The sequence below is a fragment of the Centropristis striata genome, chromosome 6, assembly GCF_030273125.1.
Source record: "Centropristis striata isolate RG_2023a ecotype Rhode Island chromosome 6, C.striata_1.0, whole genome shotgun sequence".
Lineage (NCBI taxonomy): Eukaryota > Metazoa > Chordata > Actinopteri > Perciformes > Serranidae > Centropristis > Centropristis striata.
Genome location: NC_081522.1, coordinates 31,402,933 through 31,427,340, shown reverse-complemented (window position 1 = coordinate 31,427,340; position 24,408 = coordinate 31,402,933). Strand labels below are relative to the sequence as shown.

The window sequence follows — 24,408 nt, the reverse complement described above, 5'->3', positions numbered from 1 at the left end:
ATTCAAGTGAGGTGATACTGATATTGTTCTTGCAACTTTTAGTTTGCAAACTGTAGCTTTATCCAACTTAATTCTCAGCTCATTGGCTTATTGACGTACGACCGAATAACTGAACGTCAGCGAGTACTGATACGCAGTTATAGATAAAATTACAATTAAAAAAAACACAGATCTATTAAAAATTCCACGTGATTGACCAAATTCTTAACAACCATTGGTCAATGACTGATGGGGGTGGATGCGGCTCAATTGGTAGAACGGTTGCCCACTGATCAGATGGTTGGTGGTTCGATCCCCGACCGTGGTAGCCTACATGTCGAAGTATCCTTCAGCAAGATACTGAACCCCAAATAGCTCCTGATGCTGTGTTCATCGGTGTGAGAATGAATTCCCAATGGTGGCAGGTGGCACTGTTTAGTTTAGCCTCTGCCACCAGTATGAATGTGTGTGTGAATTGGTGAATGAATGCAGTCTGTAGTGTAAAGCGCTTTGAGTGGTTGCAAAGCAACTAGAACAGCGCTATATACAGTAAGTGCAGGTCATTTTACCATTACCATTAATTATTCCCATCCCTAACAGAAACTGCAGCCTTTTTTACAACCATGAACTGTACGTGCATGTATAATGACGTGTATTGACAAACGGTCTATTCTGTCGTTTAGGTTGGATATGTTGTTGGTTTTAACATTTAACAATGTATTTTTGTTTACTCATAGAGTATGTTGAATATAGCAGAAACTTATTGAAGCTCTATATGGGCGACTGTGTATATACAATATGAACAGAGCGGTATGTACGATTTTAAACAACTGTTAAGTAGTGAAGGGACAATGAAGCTTCGTGAACCATTTGCTTTACTTTTTGACCACACTAGATGATGGTCTTGGCTTAAAAAAGGCTTCAGCAATGGTAATTGAGTGTGTTTTCAGCCTTTTGTTGAACAAAGAGCGCCATCTAGTGGGCTCCATAAATAAAGCAAATGGTTCACAAAGCTTCATTGTCCCTTCACTACTGTTAAATATGAAGATAACGCTGCTGTAGTGGTGATCAGAGTGCAGGTTCATAATACTGAAGTACATCACACTACATTGTGCAAGTACTCGATTCAGGGTGCCCTCTGCTGCCTGTGAAGAAACAGAAATAGATTTCTGCACACATTTTTTAATGTCATGATTTCCATTTATGCCCACTTAGACAACATGTTGTTGTTTTTTGTTTGCAAATTTCTATAATAAAAACGAGAAACATATCTTTTTGTTTTTGTTGTTTACCTGTTACTAAATAGAAATTGTGAAAAGCCTCATTGTTCTGATTTTGTTTTTCTTATTTCAAAATGAAATGTCACATAAGGCACGTTTCCATTAACACTTTTCCCTCTAGCGAGCCGCTATGGGTGTGGCTTGGGAGAGAGGATCCGCCCAACTTCACCGGTTAGTGGCTCAGGAAGTACTTGACTCGGGTAGGTACTTTCTGAGCCGCTACTCACTAGTCGACACAAATTGGATACAGTTGAGGCGGGATATGATGTGCTTGAACTCAACACAACCACAACATAACAGCGCCATTTTTAAAAATAAGCTCTGGTGCACGTCTCCAAGACCAGACGTACAAACGCAACAAACAGTAACACACTCCTTCCATGTTGATGTCCTGACTGTCTGGACTGTTTGTCGCTGAATAATCACGTAAGTGTCGCAGAACTAATAACGTCACATTCCAACTCTGTTGGTTAGCCACTACAAAAGCACCTGTATGGGAACAGAGGCCGAGGGAAACTAACTAACTAGTGGGTGTAGCCAAAACACTCCACTTTCCATAAAGTACTCAGTGGAAACACGCCTATACATGGACCCCTGCTCCACCTTTTACTTCAACAAGGTTGCTTTTTTTCATCTCCATTCTGTTCCTGCAAAGCGTGATTATGTAGCAGGAGTTGCATTTAGAGCAATACAAAGAGAGCAACACATATACAGACACTGTAGAAAATAAGTGGATGAGACAGCAGTATTTGTAGTATACCTTTCTGTCAGAAACACACACACCCCCTCCACCTCAGAGAGCCTCCGTGTGCTACAGTCAGACAGGAGGAAGCCTGATCGTCAGCAGCCTACCACTGTCATGACCATAAACGGCAGCCCTGGAAACTGTTGGCTTGATTACATCACAACTTACAGCTAACGAAACTCTCTCCAACAAACTCTCCTTACCTTACCGGAAAGACCAGCAGTTTCCATGGGAACAGGACAGAACAAGAGAAAGTGAAAAATAGACGGAGAGAGATGAAGAGACAGAGGATAGGATGGGTGTTGGGGGTGTGGAGTGAAGAGAGCTTACAGGAACGGAAAAATGAGAATCATGTCTGTTGTTTTGTTTGTCTAACAGGGAGGTAATGTGACCTGAGATGGAGGTGAGGCAGAGGGAGGAGAGAGGTGACCAGGGAGTGGGAGGGAGAGATAAACGTGTAATTATACAGAGAAAAAGAAAGGACAGGGCCACAGCTTGAAGACAGCGCGGTCTGTGCTTTGCGTCTGAACGAGCCGGCGTCACAGGGGTTTAAATTAGGATGTTTTCTCCGAAGAGAGTCCCTGAATGCTCCATCAACCCCTCAGAGGCCTGACAGAGATCAGTAAACAACATGAACATAACTCAGTCTGAACAACAATCAGTGCAGCTTCACACATTCGCCATGTTGTTCCCTCAACAGTCATTCAGTGGAGATGAGCCGTTACATGAGCAATGCTTCAACTGGGGCTCCAACTGCTATTTTCAGTATCAATTAATCAATCAATAGGTAATTAATATAATTTAACAATGAATTATACGTAAATAAAAATGCCGTTAAAATGACCTAGATTCCAAGGTGTAGTCAAAACCACTTTGAGGAATAGTGCAAACTTTTTTGATTTGTTCCTGAGAGTTAAATGTGATCGATTTTATCCCGATACTTGAGTCACGATACAATATTATTACGATTTTAAGCATTTTGTGATATGGTGAGCATTGCGACACAATATATTGCAATATAACTGTTAAACTGCATTTTTTGTGTCCACAAAATTAAATTCAATCAAGAATTGTTTTGTCAAATAAGATAAAATTCTCAGTCATCTCACTTGCTCTCAAACCCACAGACTGACCAACAAAGTATTCAGTCAAACTGAACTGAACTGATATCAAACATGTATGGACGACAACAACTGCAGCATTTCATCAAACTTTCCTCAACTTTAAGCTTCACTGCTCTGAATTTTTATTAATTCAACATATAAAAAAAAGCCGAACTTTGCAGCGTTTTTTCAACAACTTCCTGACACGATATCCTGATGCACATATATACTTCTAGATATACCTATAGATTCCTTAGATCTTTTAGTTTCATATGATACCAGTATCTCCGGCAAAAATACTGGCCATGACTCGATATGATATTTTCACGCAAAATATGGCGATACTATGCTGCAGCAATTTTTTCCTCCACCTCTACTTCTCATGTCTTGTAGCTGGAGCCAGCAGCCACTTAGCTTAGCTTAGCCAAAAGACTGAGACCTAATATTCTTTTTGAACCCCACCACCCTATGTAACATCTTCACAAACATTATGCTTGCAGGCATGCAGATTGTTGTTGTGTGGTTTTATGGCAGCATATCAGGCGTTCTGTTGCTTTGTCTATTTTAGATGGGAATAAGGCTGTTGGTACTGTCAAATTAAAAGAACAGAAATGAAACTGTATTTCACACAACAATTGCCAAATATTTAAAGGGAAAGGACTGAGAGCTATTATTTTAGAAAGATTCTTTTCATTATCATTTTTTTAATGATAGATCTGCTGAATATTTTTCAGTGAATCATTTGGTGTGAAGCTGATTTCTCCAAATGGTTTTTATTTGTTCAGAAAATAAAATGACACTCACCACTTTGGCTAAACAATAATAAGTATAAATGTTTCCATCGATGAATTTGCGCATTTTGAAGATTTGCATGAGAAAAGGCATGATGGAAACACCAAAATTTGAAAAAGGTTTTGAACATGTGCATAAAAGTTTTTACACTCGATTGAGGTGTTTTTTGTCTTCTTCGAAAAAATAGTTAATGTGCTAAATGGGGGATGGAAATGCCAATGTCCAATATTTGCTCTTCCTGGTCAGGACAAGCTAACATGACATGACATGAAAGAACAATTAGAAGTTGCCCAATAAAATCTAATCCCTGAAGACATATTTTCTCTAATCTTTTAAAAAAAAATATTTTCTCTCTTGTTCAGTCTCTTTTTCTACTGTTTTCTTTCTTGCACATTCTCTTCTTGTTCTACTGTTTACTGACGGATTAGCCTACAGCAGGGGTGTCAAACTCAAATACACAATGGGCCAAAATTTAAAACATACAATATATAACTAAATAGTGCAGACATGCAAAATCAATTTTCAAATAAAAAACACATCAATGTAATTAATTTACAATAATAATATAATAATTTGGTATTGCCTCGCGGGCCAAACAAAATTACACTACGGGCCAAATTTGGCCCGCGGGCCAGAGTTTGACACCCCTGGCCTACAGCAACACATTACACTGCCATCGGCTGGTGAAAGTACGTTTATGCAGCTTTGTTTATTCGATCTAAACCAGTTGATGGAAACGTTCCTAATTCACCTTTTCTTTAATGTAACATTTCACTTCAAAATTCAATCGACTTTGTGGGAAACACTGTAACATGATATAAAACAAAGAAATCAGAAAGTCATTATATTTGAGAAACTGTAGTCAGAAAATGTTTTGCTTATTAATGACTATGATTATTTTTAACACCATTTGATTAATACATTTTCTGTTCATCGACTAACTTCAGCCACACAAGGCATATGAATAATGAAGCAATGATCTTATGCAGCAAGTCTGGGCTCCTTCCCTTTTGGATTGACAAAAGGTATTCTGGGAAATGCAGGAAAAGTAGAAGATAGACAAAGTAAGGTAAAGTAGGTACTGCAAGAAAGAAACTGCAACACTTCTGAAAATATATGAAAAACAAAATAATGAGCATCTGATATTTTTCTGTAACTATCACTGTAAGAAATACACACATCAGTCAGATGATTGTGAACCTGACCCTACTCCGCTCACAGTTTATCTTCCGGCCTTTTTGCTCTGCTGTGACAACATTTAGGCGCTGTCCTTAGCAACGGTTGCTGTGCCCACCGACTGCCAAGGCGACCGCTGGAGCCCTCGCTACTTGTAATTAACCAGCCCAATTAGAATACATGTGGTGTTGACACGCAGCCACACGACTGAGGAAGCCTTTGATATTCTTTATACCTTTTACATAACTGTTTGTGGGAAAATAAGGTCCAAAAGTGAACATATATTAATAATAACAATAACAATAATCTCTGCCAGACTGTCTGTCTTCTCCTCCTTTGTTCGGTCTTAATCTTTATTTTCTTGCCCTCGGGCTCTGCTCGTTTTTCTGCAAATGCGTGTGTAAATAGCATTTGTGTGTGTGTGCAGCCAGGAAGGGAAAAGTGAGGTTGAGGTGACATTTGCAAAGGTGAGAGTGTGTGTGTGTTTGTGTGACAGTGTGTACGCAGGCCAGGCACATGCACGTGCATGTCTTGAGAAACATCAGCGATAGGCAGCCATGTGGTTGTCACAGCAACAAAAACCTCCAATCTCTCCTTCATTCTCCATCCTCCCATTCTGCCCTTGTACGTATGCACGTGTAAGTGTGTGTGTGTCCTCGTATGCCTCCTCTGTATACGCACTGACCTGAGTTAACAGGGAGGAAAGAGGAGAGGGAAGATGGGGAGAGTAAATGAGTGTGTGTGTGAGAGAGAGAGAGAGAGGGGAAGAGAAATGCAGAGGAAACAGAAATAAATTGCAGTGCTGACCTATATTCACGAGTCCTGCAACCAGTTCAGCAGCACAGATGTTCCCCCCAATCCCTGTGTTCGGCCGTGAAATCCAGCCACAACACCCGACTGTGTGAACAGTCAGTCTCTTTAATTGTGCCTGTGTGTGTGTGTGTGTGTCCCATGTGCGTTATGCATTAGCGATGTTTTTGTTTGTGTGCTGCTGCTGCCATGTATGTGTAGGAGAATCTCTGCTGGTTTATTTCTGTTCTTCAAAAAGCACTTCACTGATTTTTTTAGCGTCGACCCAATGTATATGCTGGAGTATGTACACTTGTCAATAATCTGAATCTGGAAGGAAGGCTCTTTTCATCCCTCCAAATCCTGATGATGCAAGCAACACAGGCCGAGCAGCAGAAAGGAGGAGTTATTTCAGGATGCAGACCTCTCATCGTTCTCTTGACCAGAGAGAAGTGGGAGATGTTTTTCTTTACGCCTGCTCATCCCATTGCTGCATCACTACAAGTAGGACATACAGCATTTTGTGTGTGTGTGTGTGTGTGTGTGTGTGTGTGTGTGTGTGTGTGTGTGGTGGAATGTAACTAAGTACATTTACTCAAGTGTTTCACTTAAGTACAATTTTGAGGTACTTATACTTTACTTGAGTATTTCCATTTTATGTAACTTTATACTACTACTTTCCACTACATTTTTAGGCAAATACATTTAGCTGCCAGCTATAGTTACTCAGGTGAAGATTTAACATAAAACATGATGAATTTAAAAAAATACTATTATAAATTTAAGAAAGCACATAACAGTAGAATTAGTTAAAATGAGCCCCCAACTGGAGTAAATTAAAATGCTGCTTTTTCCGCCACTGTGTGTGTGTGTGTGTGTGTGTGTGTGTGTGTGTGTGTAGCTTTCCTGCAGTACCTTGTTTCTGTATGCATGTGTTGAGTGTGAAATGATGTGTGTGCAATCAAACTTATGCATCCTGATAAACACAAACACAACATATATCAGCAGGCCCAACAACCAAAATAAAGAACAAAACATTAGAAATATGATTAAAGAAAAGGAAAAAAACATGTGAAAAAAGCTTGATCCTTCATATATTGTTTTTATAATTGTAAAGATCAAATAATGACTGACTCTCAAAGCAATTACAAAAACATTTTTATGTATTAGCTCCCGTTTCATAAAAAACAACAACTCTTATTTGTAAACTCCCATGTTTTGAATCATGGCCAAAGGACGTTAGAATTAAAAGTGTCAGATTTATTTTATCAAACAACAAGAGGAAGAAGAGTTTGTGTCAAAGTGGAAAGCAAAAGCATGTATTTGGCAAAATTTCAGAATCAAACCAATTGCTAATAGAGAACCTGATAATGTTAATCAAGCACTCCGTAAACTTTGTCTGATGAAGGTGGCAGCATCTGGAGGAAACACCTCTGATCTACACAAACATCTCAGAGAGCTCCCCAAGAGTGAGGCTGCCAAAACATTCCCCACAGCAAAGGCTCCACTTGAGAGGCCAGACCCAAAAGTAACTAACAAACAAAGCTAACATAGCTAAACCATAACTAACAAGGCACAAGGCAATATTTCTTCAGGTGGACAGAAAAATGCCTCCAAACGAGGGCTAATGTTCCTTAGAGATGGCTGGTGGACAACAAAGACCAAAACAACATAATATAAAAAAATACCTTGGTGACCTTACATATTGTTCCACAGCCACTAAATGTCCATAAATAAGCGAATACTTAAATACTACAAAATGTTGTCACATTATGAACTCTCTCCTGGTTTATAATAGTCAATTCTATTTGCAGTGGAGTCCTTGTCACTGCTGACCCTTTGTCCTGACTACTCGCTTTATGTTTTAAAATTGTATTGAGTTGCACTCTAACCATGGAGGCTTATCTGATCTGCAAATCTGATTCAGGTCAATAATGAACTTATTCAACTCGTTCGCTTAAAAGTATTGTCGAAATGAACAATTGACTTGACCCATGACTCCTGTTCTACCACGTTACAAATGGACCTTGGTGATGGCAGCAGTTGGGCTGCTGGGTGATTTGTGAATCTGCAAAGGTCTCTTAAGATCTGTAATGAGTTCAATTCTTTGATCTATTCTCTAGAAGTGCAAATAGGCGTTAAAAATGCTTTTCCACTTGCTAGGTTACGACTGGGGACGACAGCCAAGGTGGGCAGGGATTGAACTTGCTGGTCAGAAAAAGAGTGCAAATGCTGTATTGATTAAGCACTGATGCTGTATTGACAGGACATGTCAATAGAGACAGGACTGCAGAGGGGAGGCACATTGATCTGAGGGATGACTGTGGTTGACTGATAGAATGATCAAAGTCTTGCTAAAGTACTGGGTTCTACAGTAAAGGCAGTTATTTATGTTTGTGCTAGGCTCTATGTGTCTATCAGTCTGTCTGGCCATCTCTAAGGTGCTTTGCCTTTGTCTTTTTGTCCCTCATTTGAGTCTGATGTAGTAACAAACTAAGGGTGGTTTTGATACCTATGTGATAGCTACCTTTACCTATGATCTATACCAGATCTACCCAACCCTGATTATCAGACGTACTCCTGAAGCCCTGTCGCATTAGCTACAGTAACTCTTCATTGAAACCAACAATCATATTCCAAATATTTTAACATCAATTTAATTTAAACCTGTTGTCTGTACTATTCACTCCCTAAAAGTATATCTATTGCAATGTATTTTTTATCAACTGATCAATTGACAGCATCTGAAGAAGGTTTGAGAGATTTCACGCATTGAGTGTAAGATACAAAATATGGGATAGAAATTAATACTGGGAAAAGTAAAATCATGGTTACTGCTGAGGAAGATATCAAGCTTCAACAACCAATAGTTGTTTCAAACCACGCTCTTGAACAAGTACCTTCAAATATCTCAGAAGTCAAATCAGCAGTGACTTGTATTCAGTTAAAGAAGTGAAATGTTTTGCATTGCAATAACTAGAGCAGCATTGACCAAGCTGATCCCATTTGGAAAAGTAAAGCTATCACAACCAAGACAAAGATACGGTTTATGAAGGCCGTTGTGATATCAACTATGACATGCAGTTGTGAATTATTGATATTGGACGCAGATACAGAAAGACGAGTGAATGCATTCGAAATGAAGTGCTTTAGAAAGATCTTACTAATGCTGTACGCAGCACACCAAACTAATGAAAATGTTAAAGATTAAATTGTACAGAAAAGTGGAAACCACATAGCTTTACTCTACATCATCAAACAAAGAAAACTGAGATGGTTTGGATATGTCACCTGACACAGTGATGAACTGAGCTTGGCTCATAGTATATAACATGGCAGAGTTCCTGGAAAACAAGGAACAGGGAAGACCTAGAAAGAACTGACTCTCAAATATTGCAAGTTGGATGAATGTGACACCGTATGATGCAACAAGAAAATCGATTTAAATGGAAAGAACTGGTAAAAAACATCATAGTGCGTTTACGGCCACTTGGCTACGGATTATGATGATGATAATTTTTCATCAGTTTTCATCCAATTTCAATTGGATTATCAACATTTCGCTCACTTTGTTCATAATTCTATTGTCTTGCATAGTCAGAACTATCTCCAAAGCACTGTGCCAGTGCTGGAGAAAAGGTCTAGCTGCACCTATTGCCATTCTGAAATAAGGCCCCTCTGGTTTAAATTTCTTTAAACAATGATCATGGATCATAGAACATTTAAATGCATCAATAATAATCCAATAACATATCTGGAATATGTAGAATATAACACTGTAAATTGGTCCATTCCGCATAACGAGTACTTCTACTTTTGATACTTAAAGTTAATTTTGATGCTGATACTTTTGTGCTTTAACTTAAGTACGAGATCTGAATACTTTTACCACCACTGCTGCCTACCGTAAAGTGTAGCTTTCTTTCTTAACAGCTAAAAATGTTGTTATTCAAGTAGAACATTATCATGTTACACAGTACAGTGGCACTGTGTGATCACAAGTATCTCTTTTTTATTCACCCACAGCAGCAACTGATCAACAGTCGGCAGTGTCACATGCCAGAAATAATCTGTAAATGTCAGTATGGAGTGGTATCTATCAATTATAGAACATGAGTGAGCTACAGTTCATAAGCCAGCACAGATAAACAGTGGCATGTATATCACTAAAAACAAATATATGCCTCTTTCAGAATTCTTCATGCCTGCTTGTTCGCATCACATTCCATCTTATCTTCCCATCCATTGAAATATAAATGAACACATTTATCAGCAAAAATATTTTTGAATCAGCTGATGAATCCCAGCTACGGTGCTTATTACTGAATATCCGCTATCAATCACAGACACAACTCTGAATTAGACCACAATTCCTCCCTGTGAGGTCTGATTCACACAGATGAAGCAGCCATATGTCATTTCAGCAGATGTACCGTGAGATAGAGATGGGACCCAAAATAAAGCTGTTGTAAACACATGAATGAATGCTGAATCCTCAAACCCATTCATGTTCCTGAATCAAGCAGCAGCTATTTAATGCACCCCAGCAAGGCTTGTTTGACCTCTACCTACACCGGATAAAAGATGGATGGGAGAGAGAGGCAACTTCACTGCTGCTGCTCTGTGTGTGTGTGTGTGTGTGTGTGTGTGTGCGTGTGTGTGTGTGTGTGTGTGTGCAGCAAGTGTGCATGGGCAGACACACCAGCCTCAGAACAGGGAGAGAGGCACCTGTGGCCTGTCTGATTAACAGCCATTTTATAGAGCAGAGAGACTCAAGCTTTTGAGTACAGCAAGTACAGTGTGTGTGTGTGTGTGTGTGTGTGTATTGTGGTGGAATGTAACTAAGTATATTTACTTAAGTATTGCACTTAAGTACAATTTTGAGGTACTTATACTTTACTTGAATATATCCATTTTATGTAACTTTATACTTCTACTTCACTACATTTTGAGGCAAATATTGTACGTTTTACTCCACTACATTTAGCTGCCAGCTATAGTTACTCAGGTGAAGATTTAACATAAAACATGATGAATTTAAAAAAATACTATTATAAATTTAAGAAAGCACATAACAGTAAAATTAGTTAAAATGAGCCCCAACTGGAGTAAATTAAAATGCTGCTTTCATAAATGCATCAATATTAATAATTCAGTAATATTTGTGGAATATATGAAACAGTCTGCATAACGAGTACTTTTACTTTTGATACTTTAAGTACATTTTGATGCTTCTGTACTTTCGAATGCAGGACTTTAACCTGTAGATGAGTAATTTCACAGTGGTGGTATGTGGTATTAATACTTTTACTTAAGTAAGGGATCCGAATACTTTTTCCGCCACTGTGTGTGTGTGTGTGTGTGTGTGTGTGTGTGTGTGTGTGTGTTAAAATGTGAAGAGCCACCAAAAAAACAAACAATAAACACAAAACACAACACCAGATTCACACTAATACAGACCAACATATAAAATCAAACTGATGAATCCTGATAAACACAAACACAATATATATCAGCAGGCCCAAAAACCAAAATAAAGAACAAAACATTAGAAATATGACTAAAGAAAAGGAAAAAAGAAAAAAAAAATTGAAAAAAGCTTGATCCTACTTCATATATTGTTTTAATAAATGTAAAGATCAAATAATGACTGACTCTCAAAGCAATTACAAAAACATTTTTATGTATTAGCTCCCATTTCATAAAAAAACAACAACTCTTATTTCTAAACCCGCATGTTTTGAATAAGTAGATCATGGCATTTTTAGGCAAATATTGTACTTTGTCAACAAAAGACCCTCCCTATATGAAGTCTACTAGTCTAGGTTTCACGTTTCTGAGCATTACTCAGTTATAGTCCTTGTGCCAGTATGGCATGATTTTGGCTCCATTGGATCGACCCTCCTCTCTCAGAAACTACACACACTAGTCTCAGAGTTTGTTTTTTTCACATTCTTCACATCGATTGTCCTGGCCACTCAGGATTGCAGTACCTAGTGGTATGGGTTCGGTATACTGGCCGGTCTCAATATCATCCCAGCTAAAAAATGTTTATATTGCAACCCTCCTGAACACTAAATATAGACCAATTAGTTTCATTTAATATGGTCTAATGTGATCCTCAAACGTCCACACCATCAAACCTTTAAACATTGTCTGCACTTTCTTTAGCATACATTAATGGCAAACATCAATGTCGTAAACTCTCGGGGCGAGCCCTCTAAACCCAGTATATATTAGGGTGTGATATTAAGACGACGCTTGTTTTCAGTCACCACATTTATCAACGCCCGATCATTCTTATGCTGCCAGATACAAACGTTTCATTAATTAAGAGTAAGCCCTATCATAAGATGATTTATGCACTCGGAGTTGCGCTGGTTTCTATGTTTCATTGATAAATGAGGGCCAGTGACTGTTGGATTATTTTACAAAGTCTCCAAAAAGACGCTGCAGTTTAAGGCTGAATAACAAAGGTTCTTGATCAGGATACGATTGTATGTGTTGGAATGGTACAAAAGGTAAGTATCTAAATTTCTCACATGCAGAATTTCAGAGATATATAAAGCTAGTATATTATAGTGTATAAGACAATTTACAGCTTATACAGTATTGATTAGTCAGATTTTAATCATCAGTCCTATTTAAAGCTTGGTGGTGAGACAGACTCGCCCCTGCAGCTCAGCTGGAAAAGCTCACCTTCAGCAAAATCTTCACATAACATTACATTAGACACCATGTTTATTTTAACTTTAATTACATGACACATTCCACTTGCAGTAATACAGATTTTACTTGCCCCCGGCAAGCAAAAAGCATTAATGTCCAGTGATTTTTTGCATCTAGTTATTGTGGGCATCCACAGCACCCCTGCATGCAACACGCTAATTGCCTATCAGTCAGTAAAAACATGATACATTTCTAGTTAACAAATCGAACAATGCATTATACAAACTACTACCCTATTGTTTACTCGTGACAATGCTTCAGAGGAATGTGATTAACAGGAAATGTTAAAAATGTATGTAAATGTAAAAATAAACCATATTTCAAGAAGGAAAGGGGCATTTTCATGGCCCACAAAAGTGATTTCTTCATAAACAAGCATGAAGCATTAAATATGTTGATTACTGCATTTGTGAAAAGTGTTGAGTATCTCTGTTTTGTTTTTTATATAATAAAAGATATTCCCTCTGTCCCACTGAGCATGTGTCTTGTGTTAAATTCCTCTTACACTGTTATTCTTATAGCCGGGTGGGAACACAGCTGCTTCAGTCCCAACAGATTTGGTTTGGAAATGTATTATAAAGCCTCTCTCTCAACTAAGTCTTGCTCTAGTTCCTTTGTTCTGAAATGGCCATGCAAACTGAAAAGCTCCATGATTTGAAATAACTCTGTGATTGGGGTTGACCAATCTCTACCAGTCTCTACAAGACATAGTTTTTGTCCAAAGAACAAACTGCTTTGTGTCACTGTAGCTTACTGGTTAACCACAATGTTGGAAAGGGTTTTATCTAAGTGACACAGAAGGCTCCGTCAGCTCTGGTTTCCGTTTTTCATAAGCCATACCAAAAGTTAAGGGCACTTTAACATTCCAAAGTTTAGTCTGTTTTAATCGAACTCTGGTGCATTTAAATCGTTGTTCCAGTTAATTTGGTTGCTTGTGACAATCCAATCGTTCTCAAAACGCAGTGGATTGTGGGCTACCTTCGCGGTGAGATGTACACAGATATAAAGATGAAATTTGTGTAATTTAGTTTCACTCTGTAGGCTACCGCTGAGCTAAAGCTAATTTGTCATTGCAGTATTATCAACATATTGCTCAAAATAACTTAATATGAACCTTCGTTGTCTAAGCAGATCGTGATAGGAGCATCAAGGCTCTCCTTCTCTGATTATACAGCTGTCTGATCGCAGCACATTGGGAATAATGGTTTAACGTTATCAACATTATTGGCGACCTGGAGCCTCAACAGGAGCTCGTTCTGAGCGTTTCTCTCCACATTAGTTTGGTCGGAACACCAGAGCAGATTACGGTCTGAATAATTAAAGGTACTCGGTTTCCGCTCGGTTCCATGTTGCTTTGTTTACATTTTTCACCATCAACTTTTCAACCAATAAGGAGTAACATTGCAAGTAGATTTCCAGCCCTCCACCTTCTTACACGCCCCTCTTCAAATCTATATATTTTTTTATTTGGTCCGCTTACATTTCTGCACTGTGAAAACAAACCAGACTAAATACAAAACAAAACAAAAGTATCAATTTCACTCTGTTTACGACGAACCAAATGGGTTGTGAAAGCGCCCTAAACGTCCAGATACCAACGAGACTAGACTGCTTTAGCTAATGGACAACAATTGACCAAAGATCTGCAGGTATATATCTATTCCTTTAGTAAAGCACACCTTTAAAGCTTCTGTTATGCTAGGACGAAAACCTAGTAACAGGGACAGGCTAATTTAATAGCAAAATGGTTTGCCGGGTGTACTGAAAAAAATAATATTTGGTACTTAAAAGACCAAAGTACCAAACACTTGGGTACAATTCTGAAAAATCCCAGCAGGAATAGTAATTACTTTCTCTCATATTTTTGCAAGGTAGTGTTAGGACAACAAAGCTTTGTGAAGCATTTTCTTTATTTTTTGACCCCACTAGATGACGTTCTTGGCTTAAAAAAAGGCTTCAATAATGATAATTGAGTGTGTTTTCAGCCCTTTCTTGAACAAAGAGTGCCATCGCTTGGGCTCCGTAAATAAAGCAAATGCTTCATGAAGCTTCGTTGTCCCAACACTAGTATCAGGTATAATTAACACAATGCTACACGCTACATGCTACTCGCTATTATACATTAACTTACTGGATCAACCAACACAGTGCTTTACCAGGTAACAGTGCTCTGTACTAGTGTAAACTTTGTGACACTAGTTCTATGTTTTCTTGCAGTGGCACCCCACTGGGCTAAATGAGGACAAATCATTTTTAACACCATTGTAGTCCTGAACACAGCCTATGGCAGCCAGGTCAACACTAGAAAACCCTGGTAAGAGCAACACTTTTGAGTTACGAGTGAAATAAAAGGTCACGCCAAGCAGTCAGAGCAGAGATCCATAAGGACGCAAAGGGGCAGGAATCTCTTTAACAGGGACATATGAAAAATGCACTGCTCTCTGCTGTGGAATCTGGAGTGCCTACCAACCCACAAAGTGTGACATAAGACAACTCAGGAAGCTTTTTGTGGGAAGACTATATCTATTTGTGGGATGCATATTCGATTTGGCAAACACCCACCTGATTGACAGCTGTCAATCATGATGTTACACCCCCGTTTTAAAGAATCAAATGTACACATGAACACACAAACATCAGTGTGATAAGAACTACCTAAATTGACAGAAACCAACTTGGCAAAAATGTATTTGACCTCTACTTTTTTTTTTTTTTTGGCTCATGTCCCATCCACAAACAGAGCAGCTCAATTTGTTACCTATGACTAGAGCCTGTCACCAGGGGGCGATCAAGGTGTTTTGGCCCCACTAGTCATGTTGTCCCTCTTTACATATTGTCTGTGGTCCCAATACATAGTATGTATGTGTATGTATGTATGTATGTTAAATGTAGTATGCAAAAAATACCAGGATGTCCTACTGCATTTGCTGGCATTTTGCAGTATGCAAGCCAGCATGCTTTCTGGTTATTCTTACCCACAATCCTCTGTGTAGCATATATATATATAGTACATATATATGCCAGAAGTTCAAAGTTCAAGGTGCCATGTTATGAAAAAGTAGCATGTCCCAGTTGTATGCACAGGGCAGCTTGCAGTACATAGTAAAAGTAAAATGAAAACATATGTGATTAAAAACCCAGCTGGGGTTTAAGACAGAGGGTGAATGCAGGTATATTCAGAGAGACTGGGAAAATGTGATTTTGAATATTAAAGCATGTAAACAGCAGAAACCCCCAAATAAGAATACAATTATGAATCTAAAAATAAGCATAATATTTCTCATTTAAGAGAAACCATTCTTTTATTACAGCATCATCAATGTGACATTTTGGTCAGAGCAACCTTCATCAGATACTTTAGACGTTTTTGTATTTGCTCCAACCTTTACTCCACACATAGTCATGGAAAAAAATATTAGACCACCCTTGTTTTCTTCAATTTCTTGTTCATTTTAATGCCTGGTACAATTAAAGGTACATTTGTTTGGATAAATATAATGATAACAACAGAAATAGCTCATAAGAGTTTAATTTAAGAGCTGATATCTACCCATTTTCCATGGTTTTCTTGATTATGATTTTGGTTATTATCAAGAAAATCCATGGAAAATGGGTAGATATCAGCTCTTAAATTAAACTCTTATGAGCTTTTTTTGTTTTTATTATATTTTTCCATACAAATGTACCTTTAGTTGTACCAGGCATTAAAATGAACAATAAATTGAAGAAAACAAGGGTGGTATAATATTTTTTCCATGACTGTATATATATGAGCCAGAGGTTAAAAAAGTTCAAGGTGCCATGTTATAATGAAGTAGCAGGTCCCAGTTGTATGCACAGGGCAGCTTGCAGTACATAGGAAAAGTAAAATGAAAACGTATGTGATTTAAAACCCAGCTGGGGTTTGAGACAGAGGGTGGATGCAGGTATATTCATTATTCAGAGAGACTGAGAAAATGTGATTTTGAATATTAAAGCATTTAAACAGCAGAAACCCCTAAATAAAAATCCAATTATTAGTCTAAAAATAAGCATAATATTTCTTGTTTAAGAGCAGCCATTCTTTTATCACAGCATCATCAACCTTCATCAGATACTTTAGACTTCCTTGTATTTGCTCCAATCCTTTACTCCACACATATCTCTCCACACACTGAAAAAAAAATGAAGCTGCAACTTTTCCTCACAAAGACATGAAGAGTATTGCCAGTTGTCACTGGTCTTGATGGGCTGTCTGTCTTTTTATGTGATCTTGATCTTGTATTGCATCTGTCACTAACATGTCTAAAGCCTCTGGCACTGACTTTCAACATGTTTTTTTAATTGAATGAGTTATCTTCAGTTCTTTCTTTCTGCCCACTGCAAAAAACATGAAGCTTACCAAGTATTTTGTTCTTATATCTAGCAATAGTATCTTAATTACATTGTTTTGAGTATAATTTACCTACTGACAATAACTTTATGTGCTTATTTAATTATTAGTATTATTATTATGTGCTAATGTAATTATCTTATTGTTTAAAGACTTCTTTTTAGGATTGACATTGTTGACATGCTTTTTCATGCCTTTCAAGCTATTCAACTGTTGAATGTGGTGAGTTGTTACCTAAAACATTTGTTCCAATTGAGAGTTCTTGTTGCATGTAGTTTGAATGCTATTTCAAAAGCATTTTCTACCCTCCAAAACGTGCTAGTTTCAAGTACTGCTGGCTTATTTTAATGTTAAATGTCGGACTATTTAAGCCACAATTGCTCAAAATAAGTATATTTGGATTTCATCATCATTGGTTTTTCCAGTGCCTAGATATTTTTACTTATTTAAAGAATTCTTACAAAGATAAATTTACTTATTGCAGTGGCAGGTAATTTACTTGTTTCGAACATGTATTTGCTTAATCCTAGTTATTTATTTCTTATTTTTTGTCAGTTATTTTTTGCAGTGCCTGCTTCCATTGTTATAATCCTTGGCTGCCACTAGTTTACCTAAAAAGGTGGCAGGCCTGCTGACCACACCCTTATCATAGTTCCACAGTGGCAGTGCACTTTGAGCCAAACAAGGTGAGATAGTAGCCACAAACGTACTGCTGTATATATATATATATATATATATATATCCTATATTTATATATTTCCCCCATTATCTCCTTCCACTAACACATGAGAGTCACTAGGCGATGTAGGCAGGGAAAAACAGCCGAGATGTTGACATCCAACTTGCTATTCTCCTGCTGTGACCGGTCAGGGCTTTGGTAATGAGAGCCTGGGGACCTGACTGAGCCTGCTGTGTGCGTGTGTGTGTGTGTGTGTGTGTGTGTGTGTGAGGGTGTGTGTGAGAGAGAAGGAAGAGTTTCTATAATCTTCCTTGAGAGCTTCATTGCTGAGTGTTTGTGTGTTTCTATATGTGCAGTTGGACGGGAGTTGTGGCCATGTGGTGGAGGGTTTGTTTGTGTGTGTGTGTTTACCTACATGTACATGAGTTTGTGTGTGTACAGGTTAAGGTGTGTCGGCCTGACAGGTTCAGTCACACACAGAAACATATTGTGGAGCGAGTGGTAAGCCGATGATAAGCATGAACACCCCCCCTCCCTATTTTTTCCATCCTCTCTCCCTCCCTTCCTCTTTTTTCTTCCCTGCCTCACCTTGCTCCATCTCTTTTCTTCCTCCCTTTGCCAGTTTCTCCTCCCTCCCTCCCTGCCTCCTGTCTAATCGCCAGGCTAATTGACTCAGCCAGATTTGGCAACAGGCGCATTAGTGTCATTTCGCACAAGGAGTGACCTATGCAGACGGTGCAGTGGTGACAGTCGAGACGGGGTGAGCCTTGCAATGTTATGGTCACCAAATCCAATTTACCATACACACAGGCACAGCAAATTCCATCAATTGAAAAAATTACCTATTACTGTAAAAAGCACTTTCATGTTAGTGATTGACCAAAATTGGCATGGTATGGTTGTACTTAGATGTTTGTAAAACTGAAGCTTTAGAAGGCAATTTCATGCAATTTTCTTGCTGAAAAATATCAAGTATGAAGTGGTAAAAAGCTGATTTCTGTCCACTGCCACAGTGATTTCTGCTGGCAGTGTGCAGTCCGCCCACCTTGACCAACACAGGGGAAGAACCTGAGGGAAACATGCTGTTTTACGCACAGGGCAGCTTGTTTTCTTAAGCCTAAAGCTGCCATTTCTATATTTTGGTTGTTTTTCTCTTAGGCTAGCCTGAGGCCTTCCCTCCCTTGAACTTCATAGCGATGAAATTTTGTGGCAACACAGTTGTGTCATTCTTAGCAGCATCTAGAAAAGGTTTGGGTATCTATAGGTGTTGCAGCGGATGTCCGGGGGAATGCGTTTGTATATGTTTTTTTTGCGATGATTAATCCTTCAGCGTCAGCCTGATTGCTGTGTGTGTGTGTGTGTGTGTGTGTGTGTGTGTGCAGACCGCCCTTACCGCTGTGCGCGCTGAACCAGCGGGGTGCGATGTGCAGGGGCAAGGTGTCAGCCAGCGACCCCCGGGACCCCAGATAGAGCACCCCGTCCGTGTGGTGCCCTCCACCCCCAGTGTCCTGGTAGCCGGTACCGTGGGGGGCGGCGGTAGTGCCCCCTGACCCCCCTCCGGCTCGATCCGAGTCCGTCCCTCTGGGGGTGTAGAAGCCGAAGGGCACGGCGGGGCTGTGCTCGATGCCCATCCCGGCCACGGAGCTCACCGAGCGGCTCCGCAGGCCCATGGTGCCGCTCGGCCGGTAATGGCCGAAGTGGGCCGAGGGTGGCACCGCGCTGTCATCCGTAGAGACACCGGGAAAAGCACCCCGGGGCCGCCCCGCCGTGCTCTGCTTTCCCCCCATCCAAAGCGGGAGGCAAATGGGTGGGGGTTAGGGTGGAAACAGGAGGGGGCTCGGCTCGATCCGCAAAGGGTCGAGAGAGCCGAAACAGGCTGTCGCCCCCCTCCCCTCGCTCCTGTCTGTCTCTGGGCCTGCCTGCCTGACTGCCTGCCTGCCTGTCTATCCGTGTGTCTCAGCAGGCTCGTCAGCTCTGACTCTCTGCAGACGCAACAGCCCGTTTAGCTGCTGAGCGGAACATGAGCCCGCCCTGATGTCTGGATTCACCTCACCCGCAGACAAAACCTCGACACAAGCGGAGGATGGCTGGCGAGCTGAATGACGCCGAAAGCCCAGGATGACAAACAGATGCACAGCACACACCCGTCGCTGTCCCAGGTGATTAAGACGGCTGTATCATTGCAGGCGGGACGCGGCAGCAACACGTTTATCCCGCCCGGCCCCGGATCACAGCAGCGCCGCAATGTTCACTCCGCTGCTCTCGCCTCATCTGATCTCAGACATCGTGACAACTGTTGCTATCTGTCTGACCGCCAAAACGACGGTCGACGGTCTGCCTTTGAAAAAACAATGACGTCGCCGTCCGCGCTGCCTGCCCGATCCGGTGGTCTCCAACCAGAGGTCGCTCTTTTTTTTTTTTCTCCTCGGGGATCGGGGTCACAGTGAAGCCGCTCCCCTGCGCTCTGATCGGCGCTCCGCTTCTGTCCGCTCCGCCGCCGCCGCTGCTGCTGCTGCTGCTACTGGCCAGACAATGGAGGCGCTCAGTGCGCAAGCCCGGATCATAAACACAGACAGGACAAGCGACAGGAGGCTACTGGGAGAAGGCAAATAGATGGATAGATAAATAAATAAATAAACTTTGCTTTAATTCCTAGTGAAGGGGAATTGACTTGGGAATTGTCCCCAGAGTTTGAAAAAAACAATAAACAAATTCAAATCCCTAATTGTTGTACAGTCATGGAAAAAAATATTAGACCACCCTTGTTTTCTTCAACTTATTGTTCATTTTAATGCCTGGCACAACTGGAGATACATTTGTTTGGAAAAATATAATGATAACAACAAAAATAGCTCATAAGAGTTAATTTAAGAGCTGATATCTAGCCATTTTCCACGATTTTCTTGATAATAACCAAACTCATTATCCAAAATCCAAACAAAATGTATCGTTGTATCAGGCATTCAAATGAACAAGAAACTGAAGAAAAAAGGTGGTCTAAATTTTTTTTTCATGACTGTAGTTTGTAAGATACCATAATTTGTGATAAACATCAAAGACTATATAATAAGCAAAAATCTCAGCAGAAGTTAGGCCTACATCTAAACATGAGAGAAGTATCATAAGCACTCTAGTACTTTTAAACATGTCCTTAAGTAGGTTCCACTGTAAAAAAAAAAATTACGGTAAAATTCCAGCATCTGTTGCCAGAATTTCACTGTACAGTGAGTGGGTTTTCTCCTGTAAATTTAAATATCAAAAACTGTAAGTTTGACTGGATTGTCGCTTTCTTTTTAGGGTTATTGTGTCCTTATGACATTATGGTATTTATATTTTATTTAACATTAAAAAAACTGTGTTTTCTACAGTTTAAAAGTTTCGTACTATTCCCTTATTTACAGTAATTAATTTTACGCCCTATTTCTGATGCAATTTGACAGTGTTTTACTGTAATTTCTACAAACATTTTCAACAAACATTTTTAACAGTGTAGTAAATGTCCTTATTTTACACAGAAATTCAGTTCATATAGGCAAACATAAGGTTTGGAAATTTGACACAATTAAAGGGCAGAACAGCCAGTTCAGGTTGAACTCACCTATAAAATGAGGAATAGAAATAAAGCTGGGCTAACTTGTATTTTCCTTTACCCATAATCATGCCAGCATATTGTTGTCATTATCAAGTTATGCACAGATTTTTCCACCATATGCTAAATTATGGGGATTACTAGCTCACATGTTTTGTTTGGGATTACTTGGTCTAATCCTGAGTGTGTGTGTGTGTGTGTGTGTGTGTGTGTGTGTGATCAACCTGTTTTTGGCTCTTTGTTTCTTCACAATATCACAAAGTCACTTTTGTACAGTCTTCTTGGCTTCGCTACCCAATAAGGTAAACTATGGTAAAGCACTTACTGTAATAGTTGTTAATCTAACACGCTATAATGACAGCAGGTCTATACATGGTCCCCTCTCTGCTTCTCAGGCATTTAAACACACACTCACACAGAGCCAGACACATAAACTATAAACACAATCAACTCAGATGGTTGTCATATAAATATCAGAGCACAGGGAGAAAACACATGAGCCTACAGGACCAGGGCAACTTTATCTTCTGGCTTCTTTTAAGTGCTTTCTGTCATTATCATAGTGACTTTGAAGGTGTACCACACACTATAATAAGCCAATGACACAGAGAACAGTGGAGTACAGTTAAAACTTTCTTAAACGGTCCTCATCTTCATATGTAATAATCAAAGGAAGAGAACCTTCTGACACAGAGGTGAAAATAAATATTAGCATTTTAAAAAAAAGTGATATACAGATTCACACAGTTTAAAGACCGAACAAACAGTGGTGGAAAAATTATTCAGATCTCTTACTTAAGTAAAAGTACTAATACCACACTGTGAAATTACTTCACTACAAGTAAAAGTCCTGCATTTAAAAAGTAAAGTCAAAGTAAAAGTACAAAAGTATCAGCATCAAAATGTACTTAAAGTATCAAAAGTAAAAGTACTCATTATGCAGAATGAACCTTCTTACAGTGTTATATTCTACATATTCCAAATATATTATTGGATTATTATTCATGCATTTAAATTTGGGGCAAATTTTAACTATAATATACTGTTATGAGGTGGAATTTTAAGAAAACGTCTAATCACTTTAAATTTATGTTGTTTTTTATGTTAAATCTCAACCTGAAAAGTAATTAAAACTGTCAGCTAAATGTAGTGGAGTAAAAAGTACAATATTTGCCTCAAAATGTAGTGAAGTAGAAGTATAAAGTTACATAAAATGTTATACATATTCTAAATATAATATTGTATTATTATTATTATTATTATTATTATTGATGCTGATTTATGTAAGCAGTGTTTCATTTGTGTAAGGTTTGGGGCTAATTTTAACTACTTAATATACTGTTATGAGGTTTAATAAAATAAAATAAAAGTTTTTTAATGTTTAATCTCAACCTGAAAAGTAACTAAAGCTGTCAGCTAAATCTAGTAAAAAGTACAAAATTGATCGTAGTGAACTAGAAGTGTAAAGTTACATAAAATGGAAATAGTAAAGTACAAGTATATCAAAATTGTATTTAAGTACAGTACTTGAGTAAATGTAGTTACATTCCACTACTGCTAACAAACCCAGATTCACAAAAATAAAAGCAGGGCGGTAGCTCTGAATTTAATCAGGTCATCAATCTCACTCACACCAAAGCTAAACATTGTAACATGTTCCCAGAAGTCACCCTGAATTTCATGTTTGTAAGTTACATAATGGCTTTATTAATGCTTTAGGAAGCTGTTATAGGCTGGGCCATTAGGATGGTATTCATCATCTGGAAAAACCCGTGGAGAGTCTGGACCAAAGCCACTTATAAACAAACATTTATAATATTGTTGACATGATGTCTTACTGGACAGAGAGCAGTGGTGGAATGTGAGTACATTTACTCGAGTACTGTACTTAAGTACAGTTTTGAGGTCCTTCCATTTTCCATTTCCATTTTATGTAACTTTATACTTCTACTCCACTACATTTTAGAGGCAAATATTGTATTTTTTCCTCCACTGCATTTAGCTGACAGCTTTACTTACTTTTCAGGTCGAGATTTAACATAAAAACATGATGCTTGCTTTGAAGCTTTTTGTAATACTGCTGGAGATTACCAGATCTTTTAGTTTTCAACAGACAACATTTAAGATATTAGCCTAAAACACCAGAACTGTCCCAACAAGACCCAACAAGTGAAATATGTGTGCAATGCTAAACTAAAAAAAAACTGTCCAAATACACAGAAATAAAAAAATTACCTTAATCCTCAACAGCAGCAGCAGCCCGGAGCAACCTACCAAAAAATGACACTGTTTGTCAATACTGTGGCCATGGCAATTAAAACAGCAAGAAACTTTAATGAAGTTTACAATCACTTTACAAAATGCAATATACATTTGATTACATGTCATTTTTAATGTCCCAAAATGTATTTTTACTCAATTGAATCACTGTGGAAGCATGCAGTCAACTCTTTAAACTACCAACACTGGTGTGGAAGCTCAGATAGATTATAACAGGAAAAAAACGGTCTACAAACTATGATATATCCTAAAGTCAAATATTGATTTGAATTGAATAGAGACTCTCTTAACGGATATTCCATTTAACTTAGAGTCCTTGTATTTGGGTGCTTTACCATCAGAAAATGTGATTTTAAAGTTATTAGACTTTTTTTTTTAGTTAGTTAAATGAGCCCTGTCTATACACAATTAAAACACTGCTTACATAATTGCATCAATATAAATAATTTAATAATATATTTAGAATATATTAAACAGTCTGAGTGAGTCCATTCTGCATTCTACTTTTACTTTTGATCCTTTAAGTACATTTTAATGCTGATACTTTTGTACTTCTACTTCAGTAAGATTTGAATGCAGGACTTTTACTTGTAGTGGAGTAATTTCACAGTGTGGTATTAGTACTCTTACTGAAGTAGGGGGTCTGAATACTTTTTCCACCACTGCTGTACATGGACTAGATATTTCTCTCTTAATATTCAGCTAATGGCTGTGAGCTATAACAACAATATTTACAGCCCCACAGAGGCAGCATGAAGTATTTTTACCCACAGTGCTGGTTTGTCCCACAGTTTGTTCCCAGTGAGCTGAGGGGATGCACTGCTGACACTCTGTGGTGCTGCACAGTATTACTTCTTCACTGTAACAGGGCTGGATGAAGTCAATATAAATACAC

The 24,408-nt window shown here is 38.7% G+C and overlaps 1 protein-coding gene across 1 annotated transcript in view; it reads right to left on the bottom strand.

The window, feature by feature from the left end:
- znrf1 (zinc and ring finger 1) overlaps nt 1-20,081 on the bottom strand; it is a 59,534-nt gene extending 39,453 nt beyond the window's left edge. Inside the window, exon 1 of the mRNA XM_059335895.1 lies at nt 19,038-20,081. Coding sequence (XP_059191878.1) covers nt 19,038-19,431 — 394 coding nt within the window. The 5' untranslated portion in view covers nt 19,432-20,081. The remainder of the gene's footprint in view (nt 1-19,037) is intronic.
- Nucleotides 20,082-24,408: the final 4,327 nt, after the last annotated feature.